The sequence below is a fragment of the Mixophyes fleayi genome, chromosome 6, assembly GCF_038048845.1.
Source record: "Mixophyes fleayi isolate aMixFle1 chromosome 6, aMixFle1.hap1, whole genome shotgun sequence".
Classification (NCBI taxonomy): Eukaryota; Metazoa; Chordata; class Amphibia; order Anura; family Limnodynastidae; genus Mixophyes; species Mixophyes fleayi.
The window spans coordinates 125441697-125464074 of NC_134407.1; the positions used below are offsets into that span (position 1 = coordinate 125441697).

Consider the following 22378-nt stretch of genomic DNA (forward strand, 5'->3'; position numbering starts at 1 on the left):
AGCCACTCGCTGGAAAGGTGCCAGAACTATTGGCAATGACCTGAGGGGAGCACGAGCACTGGGGTGCCCAAACCGCTGCACACATCACATAACTTATAGTAGGTCCAGACATCATATGACATTCCAGGCCAGAAAAGGGTCTGTGTCAGGCATGTCAGTGTCGGTCCCTCCCCTGGTGTCCAGCCATAGGGATTTTGTGGGCAAGTGACAATCAATTGCATGCAAAAGCTCCTTGGGACGACCAGTTGAACTTGTTTCGGGACTGGTCTATCTCCACCTACCTTTCTAGCTACACAGTACAAAAACTGTTTACGCCAGGTCACACTCCTGACCTGGCATGAGGTACCAAGCTGGCATGAGGTGCCAGCTTGGCACCTCATGCCTACCAGAGAAGAATCAGAGAGCTGAGCTGCCCTGAAATTTTTCCTGCGGCCTTCACTATCATCTAAGGGGACACTCTGCAGGGGAGCCTATGCTGGGGTTACTAGGGTCAATCAAAGTGGGGTTGGTCAAACAGAGGTCACTGTGGAGAGCTTTACTCACCGCTTGCTGATGCTGTGGATATGGTGATGATTGTTGTCTAGCAGTTTTTTCCTCTGTGCTGCATTTTGCAGGTGTTGATCTTGAAGACTGTAGTCTGTCAGCTTAGCTCTGGTTAATGGAGTTGAGAAATGCAGTCACAATTCCACCCCAAACATCGTTTGGGGTGGAATTGCAATACTGCGGCAGGATCAATAAGATGGGGACTAACTGTAGTGATTGAGGCCCCTGAGTCTCTAAGTCCTTCTCCCTGCAGGGATCCCACTTGGAGGGGCTGCGGGTTCCTCCACATGTTTTTAGGGGGTCTTTATGGCCAAAAATGTAACTCTTCCTTCCAATTCATGTTCAATCACGCCACACTCTGTTGTGCTGACAGGGATGGAAGCAGTCTCTACAGGCAGGTGTGTGACAGTTCATCATCAGATGACTGGTTTTCCTGCAGCTGTAGCACTTCTTCTCCAGCCTGGGCTCTGGTGGTCTCTGATAACTTCCAAGGACAGAGCATGGTGGTGGCTGGGAAGAAGTACCCGGAAGGTTGCATACTTGCTTTGGAGGATGAGTAGAAGAGGGGTGTCCCCCTCATTGTACAGTCCTTTGGGGTTGGCTGTTAACTTGGTGCTTTTATCAGTGTGGTCTAGTTATCACATATTGATCCACCAACTGGGCGGCTTCTTCCAAGGTGACTGGCTTCCTATTCAACACCCATTCTTTCATCTCTAGTGTGCATCGGCAGCAAAAATTAACTTGGTACATTAAGTCTATTACCTCCTCCATAGTCTGGGCGCAAGCTCCACGCACCCACTTCCTGGCAGACTCCTGCTGCAGGTTGCCAAACTCCTCATGGGGGGTGTGGAGGTTCTTGGTAAGGTTCCGGAACTTTTGTCGATAGGTGTCTGGGGAAATAGTGTGCTGTTTAAGGAGGGCCCTTTTTATTATATCATAATCCTCACAGTCCTCTGAGGGCACTAAATGGTAGGCCTCCACTGCACGTCTTTGCACCAAATGCTTGAACCATTACACTCTGGGTACAGCATGTAGCCTGCAGGTCCTTTCAAATACTTAAAGGTGATCATCAATAATTCCAACACTGTCCTCAAATTTAGGGCAAGGTATAGATGATAATCCAGATCTGCTAGGGGGCACCTACCCTCCTGGGCTGTGCGGCTGGCGCCCCCTTCCCTCTTGATGCCATGCCTTGATGACCTGTGCCCGTTCAGCTGCAGCTGCCTTGTCGCCTAAGGTCGCCAGATGGATCCTTAGCCAATCTTCCCTGCCCTCATCATAGGACAGAGGGGCTGGCTCGGTTGTTACCGACTGTTGAGAAGATGGGGCTGTTCTCTGGAGTCTAGTTCACCTTGTTCAAGGGTTTCAACTTGGCCATTACCGACATCAGTTTCCTCAGCCGGGGTACCATGCTGTAGGTGCCATTTACTTAGCGTCGCTCTCATCTCCTCCCTGTTGGCGAATACCTAATATCAATGCCCTTGGCACTGCACAGAGTCTCAAGGTCTGCGCTGTACACGTTGGCAAATATATAGATATTTTGTGCGTTCTCCTGGCTGCAGTTATTCCTCTCCTGAATAACTCGGGTCTCCTGACTGGTGCACAAATGCTGCCTCGGGATATCCCACAGCTTGCCACCAGATATCTGTGACAGGATGGACATCCTATGCCACCCTGTTTTGTTAATATGGACCGGCTGGTCTTGCCTTGTCACCGTCCCATTTCGTTATCCCACTTGGGATAACGAAATGGGGCTCCATCACTAGTGCTTAGAACCGCTTCCTTCTGGGCAAATTATGCTCTTAGTGCACCCCCTGCTGGGCACCTTGGCTGGTACCCCTGATCTCTTGCTTTCAGATCAGGGATGCCCAGATTTGCAGGGTAGCGGGCAGAACGTTGTTATTAGACACTGGGTCCCAACCTCCGAAAAGCCAGATAACAGATTAGATTGGTGTAATCTGTAAAACACAGGAATTACAGCAGGTAAGTAGGTGTCAAAGCAGCATCTTGGGGACTAGCTCAAGTAGTCCTAATAAGAACAGTTACAAGCCAGTTTTAGGCACTAGCGATCTCCAAAAGTTACAGATGATATGATACAATACATGGTCAAACAGGGCTATTTTTATACAGTTTTAGACACATGTTTGCAGTGGGTAACCCAGCCCCCTAATTCTAGCTGGCACCACAACGTCTGAGATATTACATCAGATATTAGCATGAGGATGTAATATATTCTCTAATCTTGTACTTAATAAAATTCACCTAAGCCTGTGATTTCCTAAATTACATGCTGGTTGCATTATTCATGTAGTTTGTCTATCCTATTAACAAAGGGTGAAAGGTCCCTCCTCTCGGGCATTCAAACTAAAGGATGTGTTGGTCATACACAAATCAAAAGGCCTAATTAGCACTTCCTGTAGGAACGTTACAAAAAACGAATTTCTTCCTGCATGACATACAGTCTCAAAAATCAATACATTTCCAATACAGCAAAGCAACACAATATCAATATTAAGTACATTTGCAATGATATACAGTGCGCATTGCACCTCTTATTGAAATAAATATCTACAGTTATTTCTATGTGATCCAGCCACTGTAATGAAATACAAACATTCCTACATCTGTTTTTTACCATTTTAAAAATCCAATGGGATTGTCGTTTTCTTCCGTAGTCTAAATGGAATTGACAAATAAGAAATCCAATTAGATGGTGCAACTTGTCATAACTTGTCATAATATAACGATGATATCAATGAATGAGGTATTATGAGCTAGAGGAATCAGAATGTAAACAGCAATCAAAAACTGCTAGATAGTTCTACTACCAGACCTCTGATGCCTGTCAAAGATATGCCTTATAAGAAGCAAAACTGGTGTTGCATCTAAGCGGTATATTTACTGCGGGTTTGAAAAAGTGGAGATGTTGCCTATAGCAACCAATCAGATTGTTGCTGTAATTTATTTAGACCATGATAGTTAGAATCTGATTGGTTGCTATAAGCAACAGCTTCACTTTTTCAAACTGCAGTTTAGTATATATACCCCCAAGTCTCATTAGGTTGCAACTCCAGGGAACATGCTACATTTACACATACTTACTGTTCTCAACTTAAACTAATAACCTATTAAAGGTTAAAACTACTACCTGCTGAGATCCTAGTAATTCTAGGTAGAAGGATCAACATTTCCTCTACAATGAAAACTATAAACTTTATTTCACAGTTTCACAATTTATCTCTCTAGAATAACTAATTCCTTTCTTTGGTATAAATTACCATATGGGATTGGTATTCCTGTGATGAATGGTACTTGGCATGCTTGGCAAATTGGTGAATGGAGAAGATACCATTGGTAGCTCTATAACAGCCCATGGGTACATATTCTTACTAAAAATAACATTGTGTTTCCTCATTGTTGATTAAGGACTACTATGACTGGATCACTATTAAATAACTTTTGGTAAAAATGTATTTAAAGGAAATAGCGCATGGCACAGGCACTTATTTTTGTTTATTGTAAGATAGGAAGTCATTATCTCTGAGACTAGGTTAGAAAAGATCTGATACAATAGGCCTTTGTGGATGGAGGTCTTCTGTGTATTGGGATGTATTTAGTATGGAAGTGTCATTGTTTAGGATTTGTAAGGTTGCTAGTGGAAACCTCCAATTAGGTATATGTGCAAGGAAGTCTGATAGCAGAAAGCGCTGCTCTGGCCAAAGGCCCAGCAGGGGGTCGCTACTGTGTGGCCTTTTGCCAGGGTGAATTTCATAGATAAGTGTAAATTTTGTTAGCCTTGAAATGCATGTAAATTCATGTTTGTGTCAATAGAGTATATCCTGTTTCTAAAAATAGACTATTTCTGAACTGTATAAAAGATGAGCTCTTTGAGCATGTAAGTGTTCTTCTGATTTTCATCTGACCTGATCACACTGGTATCTTCCATTAGTGTATGTGAGCAAATAAACCATCTTGCTTCAAAGACCTGCTTTGAACCATCTTCAATATCATTGTATTCCTGTGATCTACAGATTAGACGCTAAACCTAATCAGTTCTCCGGCTGTCTCTGAGGTTTTGGAACCAAGCGTTTCCAGTAACACCGCTCTGTCTGCTACCCAGCAGCCCTGGATCCATTCACAGCATCCCTGATCCATAATAAGAGGTCAGGAGGACCAGCCCAGGTACACCAGCAATGAGACACGCTAGCAGCGTCATTTACCCAGAAGAAACCAGGTACTGGATGTCGGTAAGGAGTCCAGTGGTGGCAGCCTTTGTAAGCCCCTCCTACTGCGGCAAAAGGGCGCTTTTTGGATAAAGAAAGGGAACGGTGACAAAGTAAGCCCAGCCGGTTCCCAGCAACAACAGACAGGGTGGCATAGGCGGTCCATCCTGTCACAACTACACTTTTATTACACCTTTCTATATGGACATGTGATATAATGCAATACTCCAACAGTCCTCAGCAGAAATGCAACTGTCATTCACCTTGCATATAAAGCATTGATGAGCAACAGGGGGGCCACATGCTGCTAGATATCTGGAGAGCTATCACTAGTGGCTACTATCTCTTGCCTCAGGTCTGACTTATTATCTGCTTTATAACAAGTTTAAATAAGACGACCGGAATGATCTGTGGCAACTGCCTTGACACTCTTCTTATCAGCGCTGCGTCATGACAAATATGAACAGCTAGATGCGTGCGCATTCTGGGCAAATCAATTAGCGCCTCCTGGGAGTAATTAGCCCATGCTGAGTCCTGGTCTCTCATTGGTCCACATATGTATATAAAAGGCAGGGAGGGTTTAGCCTTCCTGCCGGTTATAGAGTGCATGTTCTGCATAAGCTAACCTGCTCCTGTATCACCCTGTGAGAAGGGCCCCCCTGTGAGCCACATATTCCCACCCCCCCTGGTGAGCCGCCCACCGCCCCCTGCCCCAACACTTACCTATTTCTGTTGTCCTGTCACTGTAGTCCTTTCGCGGCGCTTTATAAGCTCCTTACTGAAGAGATCTCGTGAGAGTGAGACTCACAAGATCTCCTCAGTAAGGAGATTACTGAGCGCCGCGGAAGGACTACAGTGACAGTGCTCAGCAGCATTGATCGGCCGGGGGCGCCCCCGCCGCCACACCGATCATTAATGCTGCTGAGCACTGTCAAGGGCCCCCTGGATGCCCCGAGGCCTCTGGGCTGTAGCCCAGTTAGACCTCGGGCATCCAGCATCAGTTGATTTGCTATAGTTATCATTAAGGGATATACTGACCAAGTTCTATTTAATTCAATCTCATTAAATTCTATTACAATCAAATCTATTCTACTTTGTTGGATTGTTTGCCTAATCTTGTTCACTACCATAGGGAGCTGTAATTACTGACAGGCAAACATATTTACTTTGGGTGGTAAATTGTGTCAGTCAGAGCGGTAGAGCTGTAGGGACATATCTGAATATTCACAAGCAAAAAGTATGCAACAGTATGTAACGTATCAATCAATAACCAGGTGAATAGACTGCGGTACTTTTTAGCATTTATTTATATATCCATAAAATATATAAAATATATTAAAACAATATAACAAAACCACTAAGACATACATTCAAACCTGAAATAGTTCTAATGAGCTCTTGGCAAATGTTAGTCAAGATCCAAAAAAGGTATATCAAGATGGAAAACCGTTAGATATCAATAAAGGTCATTCAGGTATTGTTGGTGTCTTTCAGTTAGTATTGGTCCCAAGAAGAATAGTGGCAGTTCACTGGCAGGAATTGCTTTATAATCGTAGTGTTCCACGCTCACAAATTCACAGTTTCCACACATAGGCTGACGCGTTTCATCAACTATAGGGCAATTTCACCAGACACACACTGAGCTCATGTATAAGCTTCCCTATATATTCAACACTTCATTGGTATCCTTCTCATCTTAGCCATCAGTTTACCGAAGACCACAGACCTGATTGATACATTTATAAAAAAGTCTCATTTAAAAACTACAGGTCTGATTCATTAAGGAACTTAAATTAAGAAGTTTCTTATTTAAGTCTCCTGGACAAAACCGTGTTACAATGCAAGGGGTGAAAATTAGTTTTCTGTTTTGCATATAAGTTAAATACTGACTGTTTTTACATGTAGCACACAAATACTTGGTAGCTCATTTGTACACTGAAATTTAAAGTTGATATTTGTGTGCTACATGAAAAAACATGTAGCACACAAAGACAGGAGACGGAAATAAGAAACTTCTTAATTTAAGTTCCTTAATGAATCAGGCCCTACATCTTCACCAAATAATAAGCTAAACATAAACCTAATTTGTCAATTTATATAAACAATGCATAATTTTTTACAAAAGAATATGTAATAAAAAAATAATAAAAATGGGAAATGGGAAGTCTAAAACCATACATTGAGCTGAATTCTCCCACTATTCAGAAACAAAGAATGGTAGTAATGCATATGTATATTACTGCTAAATTCACATCTATACTATATTTATTCTCTCTCCCAAAGAAATAGGAGTTAGAGGGTGGAGAATTATAAAAATATATAAAAATAACATTATAGACTATAAGTTTAGCTTAGACTTATTGGTCAGGGTCAAAAAATGGGGGTTTAAGAAATCCGGTTATGACTGTATAACCTATAAATAACTTATGGTATAAATGTATTTAAAGAAAATAGCGCAGGGGGCTTATTTATATAATTACAAATATACTTACTTTTGATATTGTGTGTATTTTGGTAAAGGAAATATCTTTATTTCTGAGACAAGGGGCGGAAATTCGTTTTGATTTAACTTTGCTAGAGGAAATGCAAAGTGGTATATATATTCTGTGGTATATATCTGATGCAATAAGCATTTGTTTAGGAAGTCTTTTGTGTATTTTGTGGTAGGGAAATGATTTGTTTGGAGTTTTGTAATTTTTCTTTGGGAATTCTCAAGTTAGCAATAGAGTGGAGGAAATGTGTATTCTGCATCTGTCTGAAGAAAGGACCCATGTTAAACCCATGTTAATTAGACCTTTTGATGTGTAAGTGTCCAAACACCTGAAGGCACAGGAAGGTTTAATTAAACTTGCTGTTAGATTTCCTCTGTGTCCAAAACAAGATGCAGGAAATCACAGCAATTTTAAGGATATCACATATAAGTGTAAATATTGTTAGATTTGCATTGCATGTAAATCCCTGTATGGATAAACATATTTCACCCTGATACTAAAAATAACTCAGACCTCAGGGGGCTGACTTACCCTGTGAAGCTGTGTCCAAAAACTATATAAAAAGGCAGACCTTGTACACTGAAATGTATCATCATTCTTGTTCCATTTTACGTTCAACCAGTGTGACAGATCCATCCACAGCAATCCTGATCTATAGGAAGAGGTCAGGGGTACCAGCCCAGGTGTACCAGCAAACGGGTACCCTAGCATTGACAGTTACCCAGAAGGAACCCAGTCCTAGATGCCGGTAAGGAGTCTAGTGGTGGCAGCAATTGTAAGCCCCTCCTACTAAACATTTGGGATAACGAAAGGGAACGGTGGCAAAGTAAGCCCAGCCGGTTCCCAGCAACAGACAAGGTGGCATAGGCGGTCCATCCTGTAACTACCGGTTAACATCAATTAAAACTCTAAACTAGTATCATCATACAGCAAACAGTGTAGCACTAGATTTCAAGTATGGGGCAATAAAATAACTAGGAACTTAGTGTTCCAGTTGAATATAATTATACTATCGTAACTCCTGTGTCCTTACAAGCCACAAGGATATTAGCTTAGTATAACTATAACATGATTCAATAACTCAATAACAGAGAATGAAAAAAGCAATAACACAGCACCTCGATTTTCAAAAAAAGCAAACTCATTATCTTAAAAAAAAGTGTATTTAACCTTACAATTCCAAAGACATTATAATCTAGTATCATCACAAAAACCAATATAAAGCACGACTGATTATGATGTTCACAGCTAAACGATTTCGCTTAGTTCTAGGATTTCATTTAGCCCTACCGGAGAGAGGGTATTAAACTGATACATCCAAAAACCTTCTGTTTGCACAGCCTTCTGTATATATCCCCTCCTCTTTGGGTGGGCTTAATTTGCTCTACACCGATAACAGGCAAACAGGGTTACAATTATGTTTGAGCACATAGTGTCAAGAGACACTATGTGCCCTAAAACCATTCAAAAAATTATGTCTATGTTAATGAAACCTTATTTTTAATGTTCTTGTTGTTCTGCTTATGTATAAATTGCAATTGCACTTCAACAGGCAAATTACAAAGGTAGAGTTACAATTAATAAATCTTTTTATCTTAAATTCTTTATTGCCAGATGTAACAGAATGCAACCTTATTGGTTATATGTTTACATGTAATGCATCGTTGACCACCACATTTATAGAAACCACTTGGGGTAGCAGAAAACCACTCAGAACTCATCTCATCTGTTCCTTGGCTTCCCGTAATATTGAATTTCCAAGTGTTTGTTTTAGATTTTAAAAAACTAGGGGCTAGTAAATTTTTCAGATTATTGTTTTTTTAAAAAAAATCACAATTGGTTTTTCAGGTAACAAGGTTTATTACAATTGATCTTGTTTCAAAATTACATAATTAGAAGCAATAATTCTCTTGACATTTATTGAGGCTTTACTATATTTTGAGACAAAAGCCCATTAAGAATTAGTAACAACATTCTTATTTTCTTCTATGGTATTTAATGAATTAGTGATGGGGCAGCACGGTTGCTCAGTGGTTAGCACCTCTGCCTCACAGCACTGGGGTCATGAGTTCAATTCCCAACCATGGCCTTATCTGTGAGGAGTTTGTATGTTATCCCCATGTTTGCGTGGGTTTCCTCCGGGTGCTCCGGTTTCCTCCCACACTCCAAAAAACATACTGGTGGCTTAATTGGCTGCTATCAAAATTGACCCTAGTCTTTCCCTGTCTGTTTGTCTGTGAGTGAGTGTGTGTCTATATTAGAGAATTTAGACTGTGAGCTCCAGTGGGGCAGGGACTGATGTGAGTGAGTACTCTGTACAGCGCTGCGGAATTAGTGGCACTATATAAATAAATGATGATGATGATGCTTTTTTCAATCTCCTTCTGATTCATAGTCGCTATCTTAGGTGTCAGTAAAGTAATTATATTCATTAACTTGACTTCCCTGAGTGCTTGATCTACCAATTTAAATGAGTACTCCCCGATCAAGAAGTTTTTTTCTCATTATCTCAGCCTGTTCCAAAAATATATCTTCATTTGAGCAAATCAGTCGAAGCCGCATAAATTGCTCCTTCAGGAATTTTACTGAGGAGTATTTTAGGAGAAAAACACTAAGATTTCATTTAAATAAAGTGGAGATTTAAAAGTGGTAGACACTCACAGTTTTACACTTTTACACTTTCTCTGCCTCCCTGCAAAACAGGCCACACTCTTAGTTTCTACAGATGTCTTCAAGGACCAGAAAATAGACGTTCACCTATGAAGTGAACCATTAAGGTGCATTTGTTGTTGCGCTTTTAGTAAATGAGGTCTTGCATGTCTGTCCTATGTTCCATTATATATGTGTGTAGCAGGGGCGCACCCAGGGGGGTTTCCTAGTCCCCAGAAACCCCTGTCCTACCTGGGGTGTTGTATGCTTACAGTGGCTGACCCCTTTCCCGGGACCAGCCACTACTGATTGCAATACTCTCCCAGTTATTCCCCTGCTGTGAGAGCACAGCTCTCTGCCGGCAGTTTGGCTCGTCCTTCCTCCCACGGGGCCAGCATGGGTGTTATGCAGGAGGCAGCAGCAGAAGAAGGTAAGATTGTGTGTGTGTGAGTCTGTGTTTGTCAGTGTATATGTCAGCTTACATATTTGTGTGTTTATGTATGTGTGTATTTATGTATGTGTGTGTATGTGACAGCTTACATATCTGTGTGTTTATGTATGTGTGTGTTTATGTATGTGTGTGTATGTGACAGCTTACATGTTTGTGTGTTTATGTATGTGTGTGTATGTGACAGCTTACATATCTGTGTGTTTATGTATGTGTGTGTTTATGTATGTGTGTGTATGTGACAGCTTACATGTTTGTGTGTTTATGTATGTGTGTGTATGTGACAGCTTACATATCTGTGTGTTTGATCCTGTGTGTGTGTGTGTCTGTGCTTGTCTGTGTATGGGAAAGTTTACATATCTGTGTGTTTGACATAGTGTGTGTTTGTAGCCACGCCCCTACACATATTGGACACGCCCACTTGTATCATGGCGCGGAAACCCCCCTCCTCGAATCCTGCGTTTGCCCCTGTGTAGGTATACTTGTCTTTCCTACTTACTGTTTATCTCCATTTCTATCTGTGTCTGTGTTTCTGTCTTATTTCCTTATCTATCCATGTACCTACATAACTGGCTATCCTTTTTTCCTGTCCATCCCTTTGGTTGTACTCCTATTTGCCTGTAAGTCTGTATCTCTGCCCTATGTCCCTTTGCCTATGTGTCTGTATGTATTTCCTACTTCTCTATCTAATGTTTGGGGAATACGGTTGTCACGAACACGCTCCCAGCTGCCGTGACTTTGGGGTGTTTGCTGTATGAGGTCACACACATTTTCAGCCCACAGTCTCTCTCTACCTATCACATAGGTTATAGACCTACGAAATTGCCCCCAAACACAGCGCTCTCACACCCCCAGACACTTCAGGTTTATCACCACCTATTGAATATGGGCAATAGGACCCCAATATACTGTCCCACACTGGCACACAGGCTTCTATCTCTCCACAGACTAGCAAGACCCACACCAGCATGCACAGGGTTAACTCTTCACACCTCCAGACTGTTACACAAATGTAAATACAAGCACACACAGCTTGTTAATCAAATGTATCAACAAATCATACACTGGCATTCCAAGGGTTAACTTGGTTGAGCTTTCTCTTCTAACAGGCTAATGGATTCGTTAGAGTATCAAGGACGCAACATATTAAATTATAGATTTAACATACAAAAATACAGAGCATACAGATAAAAAAATAAAAGGGGTTACATTTAGAGTAGCACTTACTTGAGTTGCATAATCTGCGCCATGGGGAATTGGCTAGGAAGATGGACAACTTATCAATGTGGCTTGATTTCCCCAAAAAGTCTGACCCTTGCCCCTTCCCAACACAGGTATTTTAAGCAAAATAAAATGGGATGGTCTTCACAGGGGCAGTGTTTAATGCTAATAGGGGGAAGGAATGTCCCCTGGGTGTCACTATACTGTACTCATAAATATTCCCAAGGTTTTGATCTGTGGGTAATTCTTCACAGATATATCCCAGAGAAATAACTCCCCCTTCAATAAACCGGTCAAAATCTCTTGCACATTTAAATAACAATCATGATGGAATTATGACAATGTGACATACCTTTTCCAAAGATATGTGATTTTAGCTGTTCACGGATACCACCCGTACCTGTCATTCACAACCCTGTGTGATTTCTGTTCCTCAGTATAGCGTTCCACCCAGATTTCCCAAAACGATGACGACATTTTCCTTTGAAGGTCATATTTCTATATACCTGTATAGGCTTCCACGTGCTGCCTACAAGGATCTCCAGCTGTGATCGGCCCCACACAGTCTACTTAAGTGTCCAAAACTCCCTCCAAGGCCAGGCTGTCTCACAGTAGGAGTCATTTGAAGCTGTCACATGTGACACACTTATCTTTTCACACTGGAATGTGCACAGCCAGCTTTAACCGCTCAATTGATCCATTGATTCATTTGATATAACCTATTTACACTGCAGTTATGATTTATCCCTTATAAGTAACTCTAAGCTCTCTATGTTCACGACAACGGTGCAGATGTTTGTGGTGAGAGCAGGGTGTCAGACTACATGAAAATAAATATTAAGCCTGCTTGTTATTCCCTCTTGCCAGTTTTCTGTTACAAATAACATGCAAATGTTTTATATATTGTTATACGAGTTGTAATGATTGAATGTACACAGATCTTAAATGTTGCCAGGTGGACTGCTACATTGTTTAACATGTCCCCTGAAGGAGCTATTTTCATTGAGGTCATCTGGGTACCCAGCTGACTGACAGAACCCAGAATATTTGGACCGACTGCTGGTATAGTACTTTGTGAGACTTTCTCCACTAGCGGTCAGCCATACTGTGCTGGAAATGATGGTTGGTACAGTGCATAAATTCATCTTAACGCTAAACTTAGAGGATGGTTTGAGATGCCTTTACACTAAGATGATTATGTTCCTGTATATGGTTTAGTGGATACCCATTCTTTGACACCATAGGCGGCTAGACTTCCCAAACCTGATCTAGGACCCACCTTGCTGAAGCCACATCACTATGGAAGTGATAAAAGGAAACATTGCCCCAACACTGGGAATTGTTTGCTTGGACAATACTGACAAGGGGTTATGGCTTCCATTGAGTTAGTCATGGATCGTGAGCTAAATACAAGTGGGCAGTCCTAGGGCTTGATGCCTACTTTGCTGGTAGATGAGTGAAGATCTTGGCTTAGCAGCGCGAACAGCATTCTGAAAGAGCAGGGACTATGGTTCTATTTAGATAGGCTTGTATGCTAGGTTGTGGTGTGGTAAACCGACTGGTACTTGTTCTGTAAAAGTGATTTAAACAAGTGATGTTCAATTACAACAAAGTACGGTTTTACTTTAGCAACTATTAGCCTAGGTGATTTTGTATCATATGTGCCAGTCTGGTACATAAGGCTGCCTCTGGGCAAACCAACAGGAAAATAGCTAAACAATAACCCAGTGTCCTCACAATCATGACAAGATATTGTCATTGTTTCTACAAGACACACCAAGCAATATCAAGAGCTTAGAGAACTCTTACCTACCTACTTCCCATCTATTTTCTCCATATTTAGTTTTATCTTGACCAGTGAACCACATGGGTGGCATAATTGCATTGGTCTGGTTTTTCAGGATGTGCACTGAATAGCCAGATTGGTATGCAGACAGTGTGCACATTCACCTACCTGTAATACTTCATTGAATGATTACTCCACACATATGCAGGGGCGGATCTAGGAAATGACTATACCCCGGGCGATGTAGGGGGGGCGATTTAGGCCCCGCCCCCTTTCCGACTTCTAAGGCTGCCGGCGGCTGCACAGTATGTGCAGGTCCGTTCAGCAGTGACAGTGTGCTGTCCCGCTGCTCTGATTGTGTTTAAAACACAATCAGAGCAGCCGGGCAGCACATTGTCACTGCTGAACGGACCTGCACAGTGTGTAGCTGTCGGCAGCAAGCCCCTGCTAGGGGGGGCGATCACCCCGATCGCCCCCCCCCCCCCCCCCCTGGATCTGCCACTGCACATATGGAGGTGACAGTTATTGCTTGACTCGGTTTTTCACCATACACAGGTCAGTTCTGATACAATTGTATAAGTATACTGTGCCCATACACAGTACAGTAATTGGCAGATTGGTCAAATTGATCAAATAGACCAATTAAACTTCCCAGCCGCTTTAAAAATCTTTTTTGGGTCTTTTTATTAGTTTTAATTATAAATGAGAGCTTGTGTCTGTTAGGTGAAAGCCATGCTATGCACTTGTTTAATTTAAAACTGGGCCCTGACTATGACTTTGCTTGCTAGAACCAAAGAAGAATATAACAATAAACTGTGTTGTATTCTGAGAATGTTCTGTAAGAGAAGTAGAGAAAAGAGAAAGAGTTGATCATTTAGTCAATCTAGCAAATAAAATCAGCTACTGTGAGTGGAAAACAAGACTGATAAATAAACAGATAAAGCATTTAGAAAGAAGCAGAAACGGACATTTTTTAAGCAACATACTTGTTGGAGAGAAGAAGTTGGATGCTTTGTAATGCAATCTGTTAAACTAAACTTTAAAGAAGAACTCCACTAAATGCATTGATAGTACATCTTTGTTAACAAATAACTATTTACTTAAATCTTATTTTTTGGTACCAGGAAAGCTGATGTCATGTTTCCAAGTCCATAGTCAATATTCCTTTCCCTCTAATAACTTTTGCACTTTTCCCTCTCACCTCGAATATATAACTCCTGGTTCCATTTTATAGTCTGGGGATCTTGCAACATCTGGTGCAGGCTCTGTGGGTCTTTACTGAAGACAAAGTACGTGTTGGTGTAAGGATCCAAGGGGTCTGTCATTTCCTATGGAAAGATAGAGAGTCTGTAAAGGAGCAATAAGAACTCAAAGTGAAATCTTCAAATCTAAACCATGGAGACAAAATACATTGTTGAAATTAACATTCCACTGTATCTCTGTTAAAAAGTAAAGTATTAACTTCTTTTTTCACTATAGACAGCTAAAGCGCCTCCCATATCTTCAGAACAATCTCCTGATGGGATAACATATAAGTCAAAAAGCTGAGAATGCAGCCATCTATTATACTGTAGGCATACTTGCTTACAATCTTGAATTTCCAACCAGACTCCTGGGAGAGAAGGCCATCTTCCCAGATCCCACATCACTTCTGTTGGAAGTGAGCGAGGCCTTAACATAATGTACATCATCATGGTCCATTCCAAGTATCACGGTAATGTGAATTGCATCATTGCATGGTAGGGGATGGCCCCATGATGACTCAACTCATCACATCCTTTCACTTGTCCCAGAGGGGAGGTCCAAAAAGTAGGCAAGTATGACTATAAATTCACAGACCCTGATCCTTGTATGAGTACATCAATCCAAGCTGTGCATTTCTCCATTAATCTATCTGTGCCTACTTTGTTAGAGAATCACTGTGATACTATCTTGTGCAGACGTGATCTCATCTGGAACCCTTTGATTCAAAGTACCTCAATGGGATAGTTGGAAATACTGCTACCACCTTCCTTATATGGTGCAAGGAGATTCAGATAGTTAACTCTACGGGCCTGATTAATCAAGACATGCATACTGAGTGCAATGTGCATTTGTTCCACACTACCGATTTAACAAGGAATGGATCTGAAGATACGTGGGTGTAGGAATGCTCAGCTCTACTGCACAAGACACTGTAGGATACGTCCAATACCAATGTGGAATATAAATTCATATAAGAATGCCATCGTGATTGGCATGCCCTTACTGTACAATGACTATGGACAAACGTCCTATCCCCTTCCCCGTTCCCTCAATGAAATCATAGGCTGTAGTAAGTGTCCTTTGCGTTTGAAGAGGACCAAACGCAAAAGTACAAAATAACTTAATAAACAGGATAAACAGGATACAGGTAATAATGTATACAGATCAATGAGCCAGTAAACGCCAAGACAATTCACCAAGTCAGCACAACCTTCAAGGATGCCTCAGGTACCACGTATTCCCAGCGAGAAGCCCGAAAGAAGAACAAAGGTTTTCCTGCAGCACTAACATTTTTAGATTTCTTTAAGAATATTATTGGAGGGAGCCATTAACATACAGTAGTTTGAATAGGTAAAGATCTTTGTCTAGAAGTGTAGAAAACTTATCATGTCATAATTTTATAAGTAACCAAACATAATTCATAAGCTATAATGGGGTAATATAAGAATTACCATTGGATTCAACACGGTTGAATTAGAGGGGTTCACAACAATATTTTTTTTGCCATCCATACCAAAAGGCAAAATATTGTGTATAGGAATTTAGCTTCCCTCTGTAAGCCTCTCCTATTCTGGGAAAGGGGACATCTTGTGGTCACAACTGATAATGCAAGATTTTAATTAATAATTTATAAAGACTAACTGTGAACAACAGGCAGCCCACAGCCCGCATCCCAGCGAGCCTTCACGTGCGACACCCAGCCACTACTTCTCATTTAACATATTCTCTGCTTTGCTATAAAGCAAAGGATAAAAGTTGACCAGAGGTAGCCATGTTCCGTGTCATGTGACCAACCTGACAAACTGCAGTGAGATTATGCAATCATCAAATCAGAGTAGAAAGAGGAGAGAGTGTAGTGTATTTTGAACCACCTGCTCTCCCTCCTTCCTCTGCAGCTGCGGTTTTCAGGAAAAGTAATTTTAGACTGCCAGTGAGAGAGTATGTCGGGTGTTCTAGTTAGTGGAGGGGCATGTTCGGAAGTGCAAATGAGTGGGGGGCATATGAGGTGTGCCAGTGAGTGTGAGCATGTGGTAAGTGCCAAAAAGTAGAGGCATGTGGGAAGGTCTGAGTGGCATGTGTGGAGATGTCAATGGCATGTGAAAATGTGTGAGTGGCATGTGGGAAGGTCTGTGTGATATATGGGGGAGTGTGAGTGGCATGTGTTGGCATTTTGTAGCAAGTGATGGGCATGTGCAGGCATGGGATGAGTGATGGGTTGTCAAGGTCATTTTGGGGCTGTTTTTTCTTTCTTAACATTAAGGATAATATGCAGCGCTTTTGAAGTTTGGAGGGTGCACATGTGGCCCTTGAAGTATATCAGTTTGGCCATCACTGATGTAGTCAGACATTTGTACATACATATACAATTAAAGAAGAAAACATAAATACGTTCCCTTGCAATCAAAAAATGCTTATTTCCATCCATATTCAGAGTTGGAGATGTGTCCTGATCTGAATGAGCAGCATATGTGTCCGCACACCTCTTTTTCTTCTAGAGGTACTCCAGGATTTAATCTTTAGTTGATTAACCCTGGAGTCCTTCGCTGCGCTACCTCTTTCTTGGAGCAGACTTTGGCTCCACCTGGCGATAAATAGACCATCAGCTTTCCATACCCCACCCCCCTTCTTATGCTGTACAGTAAAGTTGTAGACCTGCAAGGCAAGACTCTATATGAAAAGGTGAACATTGTAAATGACCAAATTCCCACAGAAAGTTATGGTAATTAGGTAATTTACCACGGTTATCCTGCACTCTGTTACTTGGGTCTTGTGATGGGCTTTCTGCATGTTCCAATGGAAGCTGTTCTTGGTGCTGAAGCATAAGGCTTTCTATGTATACTAAGAAGCGATCCACAGTGGTTATTACAGAACTAAGTGTTTCAGTGTGTATTTAAACATGAAAATATGATGTGGAGTTTGGGCCAACGGTAATTTTAACTTGCCACTGTCTTTGAGGGAAATGTTACATAGCTCCACAAAATACCAGCATTGAGCACTTAAAAAGCCTAATGTTTATTTTCTAACTTCCCCTAATCTCTAAACTCTAAATAAATTGTAATTTATGCAGATTCCAGGGTCCTGTCTAAATTATAGAACATACATGTTTAAAAATAAATAAATATCTACCAATATTTGAAAGAAATCTACTGATTCCGTGTTCATTCTGTATTACAGGATGTGTAATTACTGAATTAGTTAACCATTCATACAAGCCTCTCCCTTATTTAACTCACCTCAAGTGGGGGGCGACATATGACAGAAGTGAACTCTGGCCACTGATCCACCAGAACCTGTAGTCTGAAAGGGTTGTCATGGATGATATGATGCAAAGCCCCACACACCTGCATGATGGGCACAGTGAGAATGTGTTCAGGTAGGAAACATTTTGCTATACTATTATATACATATACTCTGCAGTGCCATACAATTGGAAAAGCACAGTAATAAAACAAGACCGGGTATTAACAAACAGATAAGGGGTAAATGGAACCTTCTGTATAGGTGTTTTATAGACACCTATATTTCCAGTAAATAAAAGGGGCACATGTAACTACACCTAAATAATATACATTCTGATGATTATGACACGTTAGAAATTATGTTTTTTGCCACTAAATGCAAGATTAGGCTGACTAGGGGAGTAAGACAAGTGACACATTTCCCCTTTCGAATTTATAAGAGATGGGTGGAGCTAAAAATCTGAAATTTGTACACTGGTGCGTATGCGTTATTAAAGTAATTCTATCGTTTTCAAATAAGCATTGCCCAAGCGATTGTATTGTGTTCTCAACGCACAAAGTAATTTATTTTAGCAGATGTAACATTTAACAGTTCAATACATGATTATAATACAGTACAGCCAATACCAAAAGATAAATACATACCGCTGCGTTGGCATGCGCTCGCTGCGCTCCCAGGGGTACCAGTGAACAGTATATCACTCTAGAATACTGTGGTCAGAGTAGACTGAAACCAGTGGGATCACAGCTATGATTATATACATTCAGTGTTACAGAGAGAACAATGTAGATAACGTGGCTTGCTTCTATAGGTCCAGACTTCAGATGGGTCCAGTGTAAACAGGTCATAGGCTAGTTCAAACAACCCCCTCAAAGGCTGAGGGTCAACATTCCAGATCATTCTCCCACCCAGAAACCAGTTACAACTAGTCCATTAGCATTTTACAGTTTGGTATCACTCTGACTATTTATTCCCTACCATCAATAACTAGAGTGTGCAATATGCGATGTCTTCGGCAAATGAACCGGACAGCTGCTGAAGAATAGGGGATTAAATTTATATCAGACATGACACATTTCCTATAACCTGAACCTTAAATAACACTGAAGTCTACATATAATCATATTATATAAACTAATAATAAACTAAATACTATCTGCTCATAAATCACTGTGGATTGAAATCAATATAAATTTGAAATATATAAATAACTAAAAGTTGTAGTGCAAGTGTGTGCGCGCGTATTTTACCGCGTGATCGCGCTATGCCACGTGTAGCATGGCATACTGAGTGCAATCGCACGATAAAACAATATTAACCAATATACTTTCGTTCATCCAATTATACGACTTAGACAGCGTATGTATCTGTTATGGGCAAGTCACCCATGTTTTTAAAAAACAGAAACATGGGATACCTACCTTCCTTGTTACCATACCTCCCAATCACCCCAATTTAGGCGGGACAGTCTGATTTGAGGGCTTTAGGAAATTAGGTAGGTATTGTTTGTTCAACAGTGCCGTGGCCCTGCCCCCTGTCATGCCATGGCCATGACCTCTGCCCCGATCCCGCCTACCCATATGTTGGGAGGTATAAAATATATTACATGTGTTTATTAATCTAGGCTCACCAAGGCTTTAGGTTCTAGAAAACACATACTAAATGAAAGGTTTTCAGAAGTAAAGGCTGGAACAATACTGAAAAATTAGAACATCTGTGATATCGAATTATTGTCTTTCTGGCTGATTACTGAACACATTTATTAAGGAGAGCAAAGCAAAAAAACGAGTAAATTTGCTCCTGGACAAACCATGTTATCATGCAACGGGTGCAAATTAGTTCATTCTTTTGCACTTACGGAAAACACTGGCTGTTGATCTAGGACATGCCCTATACCAACTATAAATCTGTACCCACATTTTAAATTTACCCCCCCCCCTCAAATGTAACATGGTTTTGCCAAGATGAAAATTTACCCATTTATTATGCTTTACTTTCCTTAATGAATCAGGCCCACAGACTGTACAATCAGACTAATGAATTGGACCAGTATGCAATTTCCTTTAAGATTTAGGTGCTCATTTAGAGCTTGTCATACTTTTTTATTTGCATGAAATACACATTTACATGCATCACATGTGCACCAAAAGTGCGTACACCTATTCGTACATATACGTTTTTGCATATCAATGACTTGCATCTCCTTATGCCTGGAGAGGCAGAACGGGGTCGGAGAGAGGCTGAGTAAAGTAAGGGAGTGATCACGTAATTGCGACTCAATTAGACCTGGACCCATCAGCATATACCTCCTTTACAAAGCACATCTCTAGCAGGTGCTTAGAGGGCAAGTATAACAAAACATAATGTTGATGATACTTATCAGTAGCACTATCTAGCACCCTCTGATTGGTTGTTTGTTTATTGACCCCTCCAGCCGACAGTAATTAAATTATTAACGCTGTGACTATATTATATGAAGTTGCTTACATTTATTCTCATTACTTGACACTTCCATTTGGACTACTGCAGGAAAGAAGATTCCCATTTAATTGTTAAAGGGGATAATAACAAATGTTTATATTTAATTTAATCTACTATTTTCTTATGTGTATATGATACCACATTAAATTATTATTGTGTGTGCAAGCAGGGTAATGCGACTTCAGCTTTTTAACATTGTCAAGCCACATCTCTATGTTATCATGGGGCGTAAATATACATACCTATATGCCTGGCATACGTCTGGTGCAAATGTTACTGTTTTACAGCTTAACGCATTGTCAAATGTGTCCAACTGAATATATGCACATAAATGTGCGTGCACATTTTTCTACGCACAATATGGGAGCAAATGCATCTACCACTAAATGAGTCCTTCAATATTGTAGAAGGTTTCTTTCTTAAGTCACACCTTGATGGCCAATTTACCAGTAAACAGTCTATGGGGTCGATTCAATTTGGCAACATCATTGTAGGAATAATGCGGCACTAATTGTATTACCATTAATACAGTAACTTTAACCTGGATTTTAGCTTGTGGCCCCGAGGGCTGCAAGCAAAAATCAGCGTTAAAATTACCGTACTAACGGTAATACTGCGCACTTTTACCATAGTAGTGCGCAAACCACTTATTCCTAGAATAACGCATCCAAATTGAATTGTCCCCTATAACTATGGCAGAGGGAAAAACTACCACAAACTAACCTCCTGGGAGTCAGGAAGAAGTCCCACCCATTACTCATAGGGGTGGAGCTTGGGCCTATTTAAGGGCTCAAATTCAGTCTTGGCTAGTGTCTGGGAAGGGAGGCAGTCTTACACCTCTCCACTGAAGGAGCCAATATACCCTGAACAACTCTGATTAACTCTGGTTTGCTGTTCACATGTATTGCTGTGTTATGCTTTGGATCCTCACAATAAAGCTCCTGTTTGACATTAACTCAGTACAATAACAATAACTCATATATTGTCTATGAGAGGTATAGCTTAGGCAATAACAGCATTTAAAAACTTTCCCTAAGTGCTGTGTTACAGATGTTTTCACTGTAAAAAAAAGGGAAAGGGGGACTGTCGCAGCAGATTAAATAAGTTAGCAATGTATAACGAACCAGATACTCCTATTTAGGATGAAATATTTTTGTTCATAGGAGGTGCAACCTTTATACATAAATAAACATGTGTCAAAAAAAACAAAGAGAAAAGTATGTATATAGGAAGGAGTACATATCTGGAGTTCCTTTTAAAGGGGTTTATTCAAATTATTGGCATATTGTGAAAGTACTCTGATCCAAATTAGATTTAAATAATATCTTTATTAATTTAATATTAAAATCATAATGTCAGCGAATTGATAATTAAAAATGGATACATTTAGTGCAGTGTGTTAAAAAAGAAAACACACTAGGAACTGAATATTATATTATAATGCTACCCCTTAGTATTGATTATTATTCAGATATATTCACTAAATGCATGTCTTCAATAGTTGTATTTAATAACCTAGGGCTCAATATAATAGTTGTTGCATATAATAAATATAGAAAATTAATAGTCCAGATCAGATACCAACTAGTGAAGAAGTGAATAGATCTGGCACTATGCAGCAAATGAATTGAATGTTATGAAATGTGCAGTCATAGGTAGTAGTTCATAATTAGTTTAACAAATAAATTCACTAAATTACGAGCTTCTGTACCTTTTAAATCCAAAAGTGTGATCAAATATATAGAGCATACACACGCTATTAAACAATATAACAGGCTTGTCTCTATTGTCGGACAATAAATGATTAATGCCTGTGAGATACATAGTTCACGGATTGACTATGAAAGAAAGAAGTGAAAATATACGATGTTAAAATGTTAGTACCACTTTTGGATTGACTTGAATAATATTGGAAGAGGAATAGAATCGTAAGTTGTCACGAACAGCACTCACCTGAGTCTGCGTGATGCATATGTGACACAGGGTTAACCAAACAACAACCACCTGGTCTGTCTAAAATGATTAAATCCTTCCCTATCTATGCCACACA

General features: G+C 40.5%; 1 protein-coding gene across 1 annotated transcript in view; it reads right to left on the reverse strand.

Annotated features, from left to right (window-relative positions):
* The window catches only part of LOC142161564 (glycine N-acyltransferase-like), a 63232-nt gene that overhangs the window by 23416 nt on the left and 17438 nt on the right, over positions 1-22378 (reverse strand). Inside the window, exons 3-4 of the mRNA XM_075217291.1 lie at positions 17841-17948; positions 14564-14690 (exon numbers count right to left, since the gene is read on the reverse strand). Coding sequence (XP_075073392.1) covers positions 14564-14690; positions 17841-17948 — 235 coding nt within the window. The remainder of the gene's footprint in view (positions 1-14563; positions 14691-17840; positions 17949-22378) is intronic.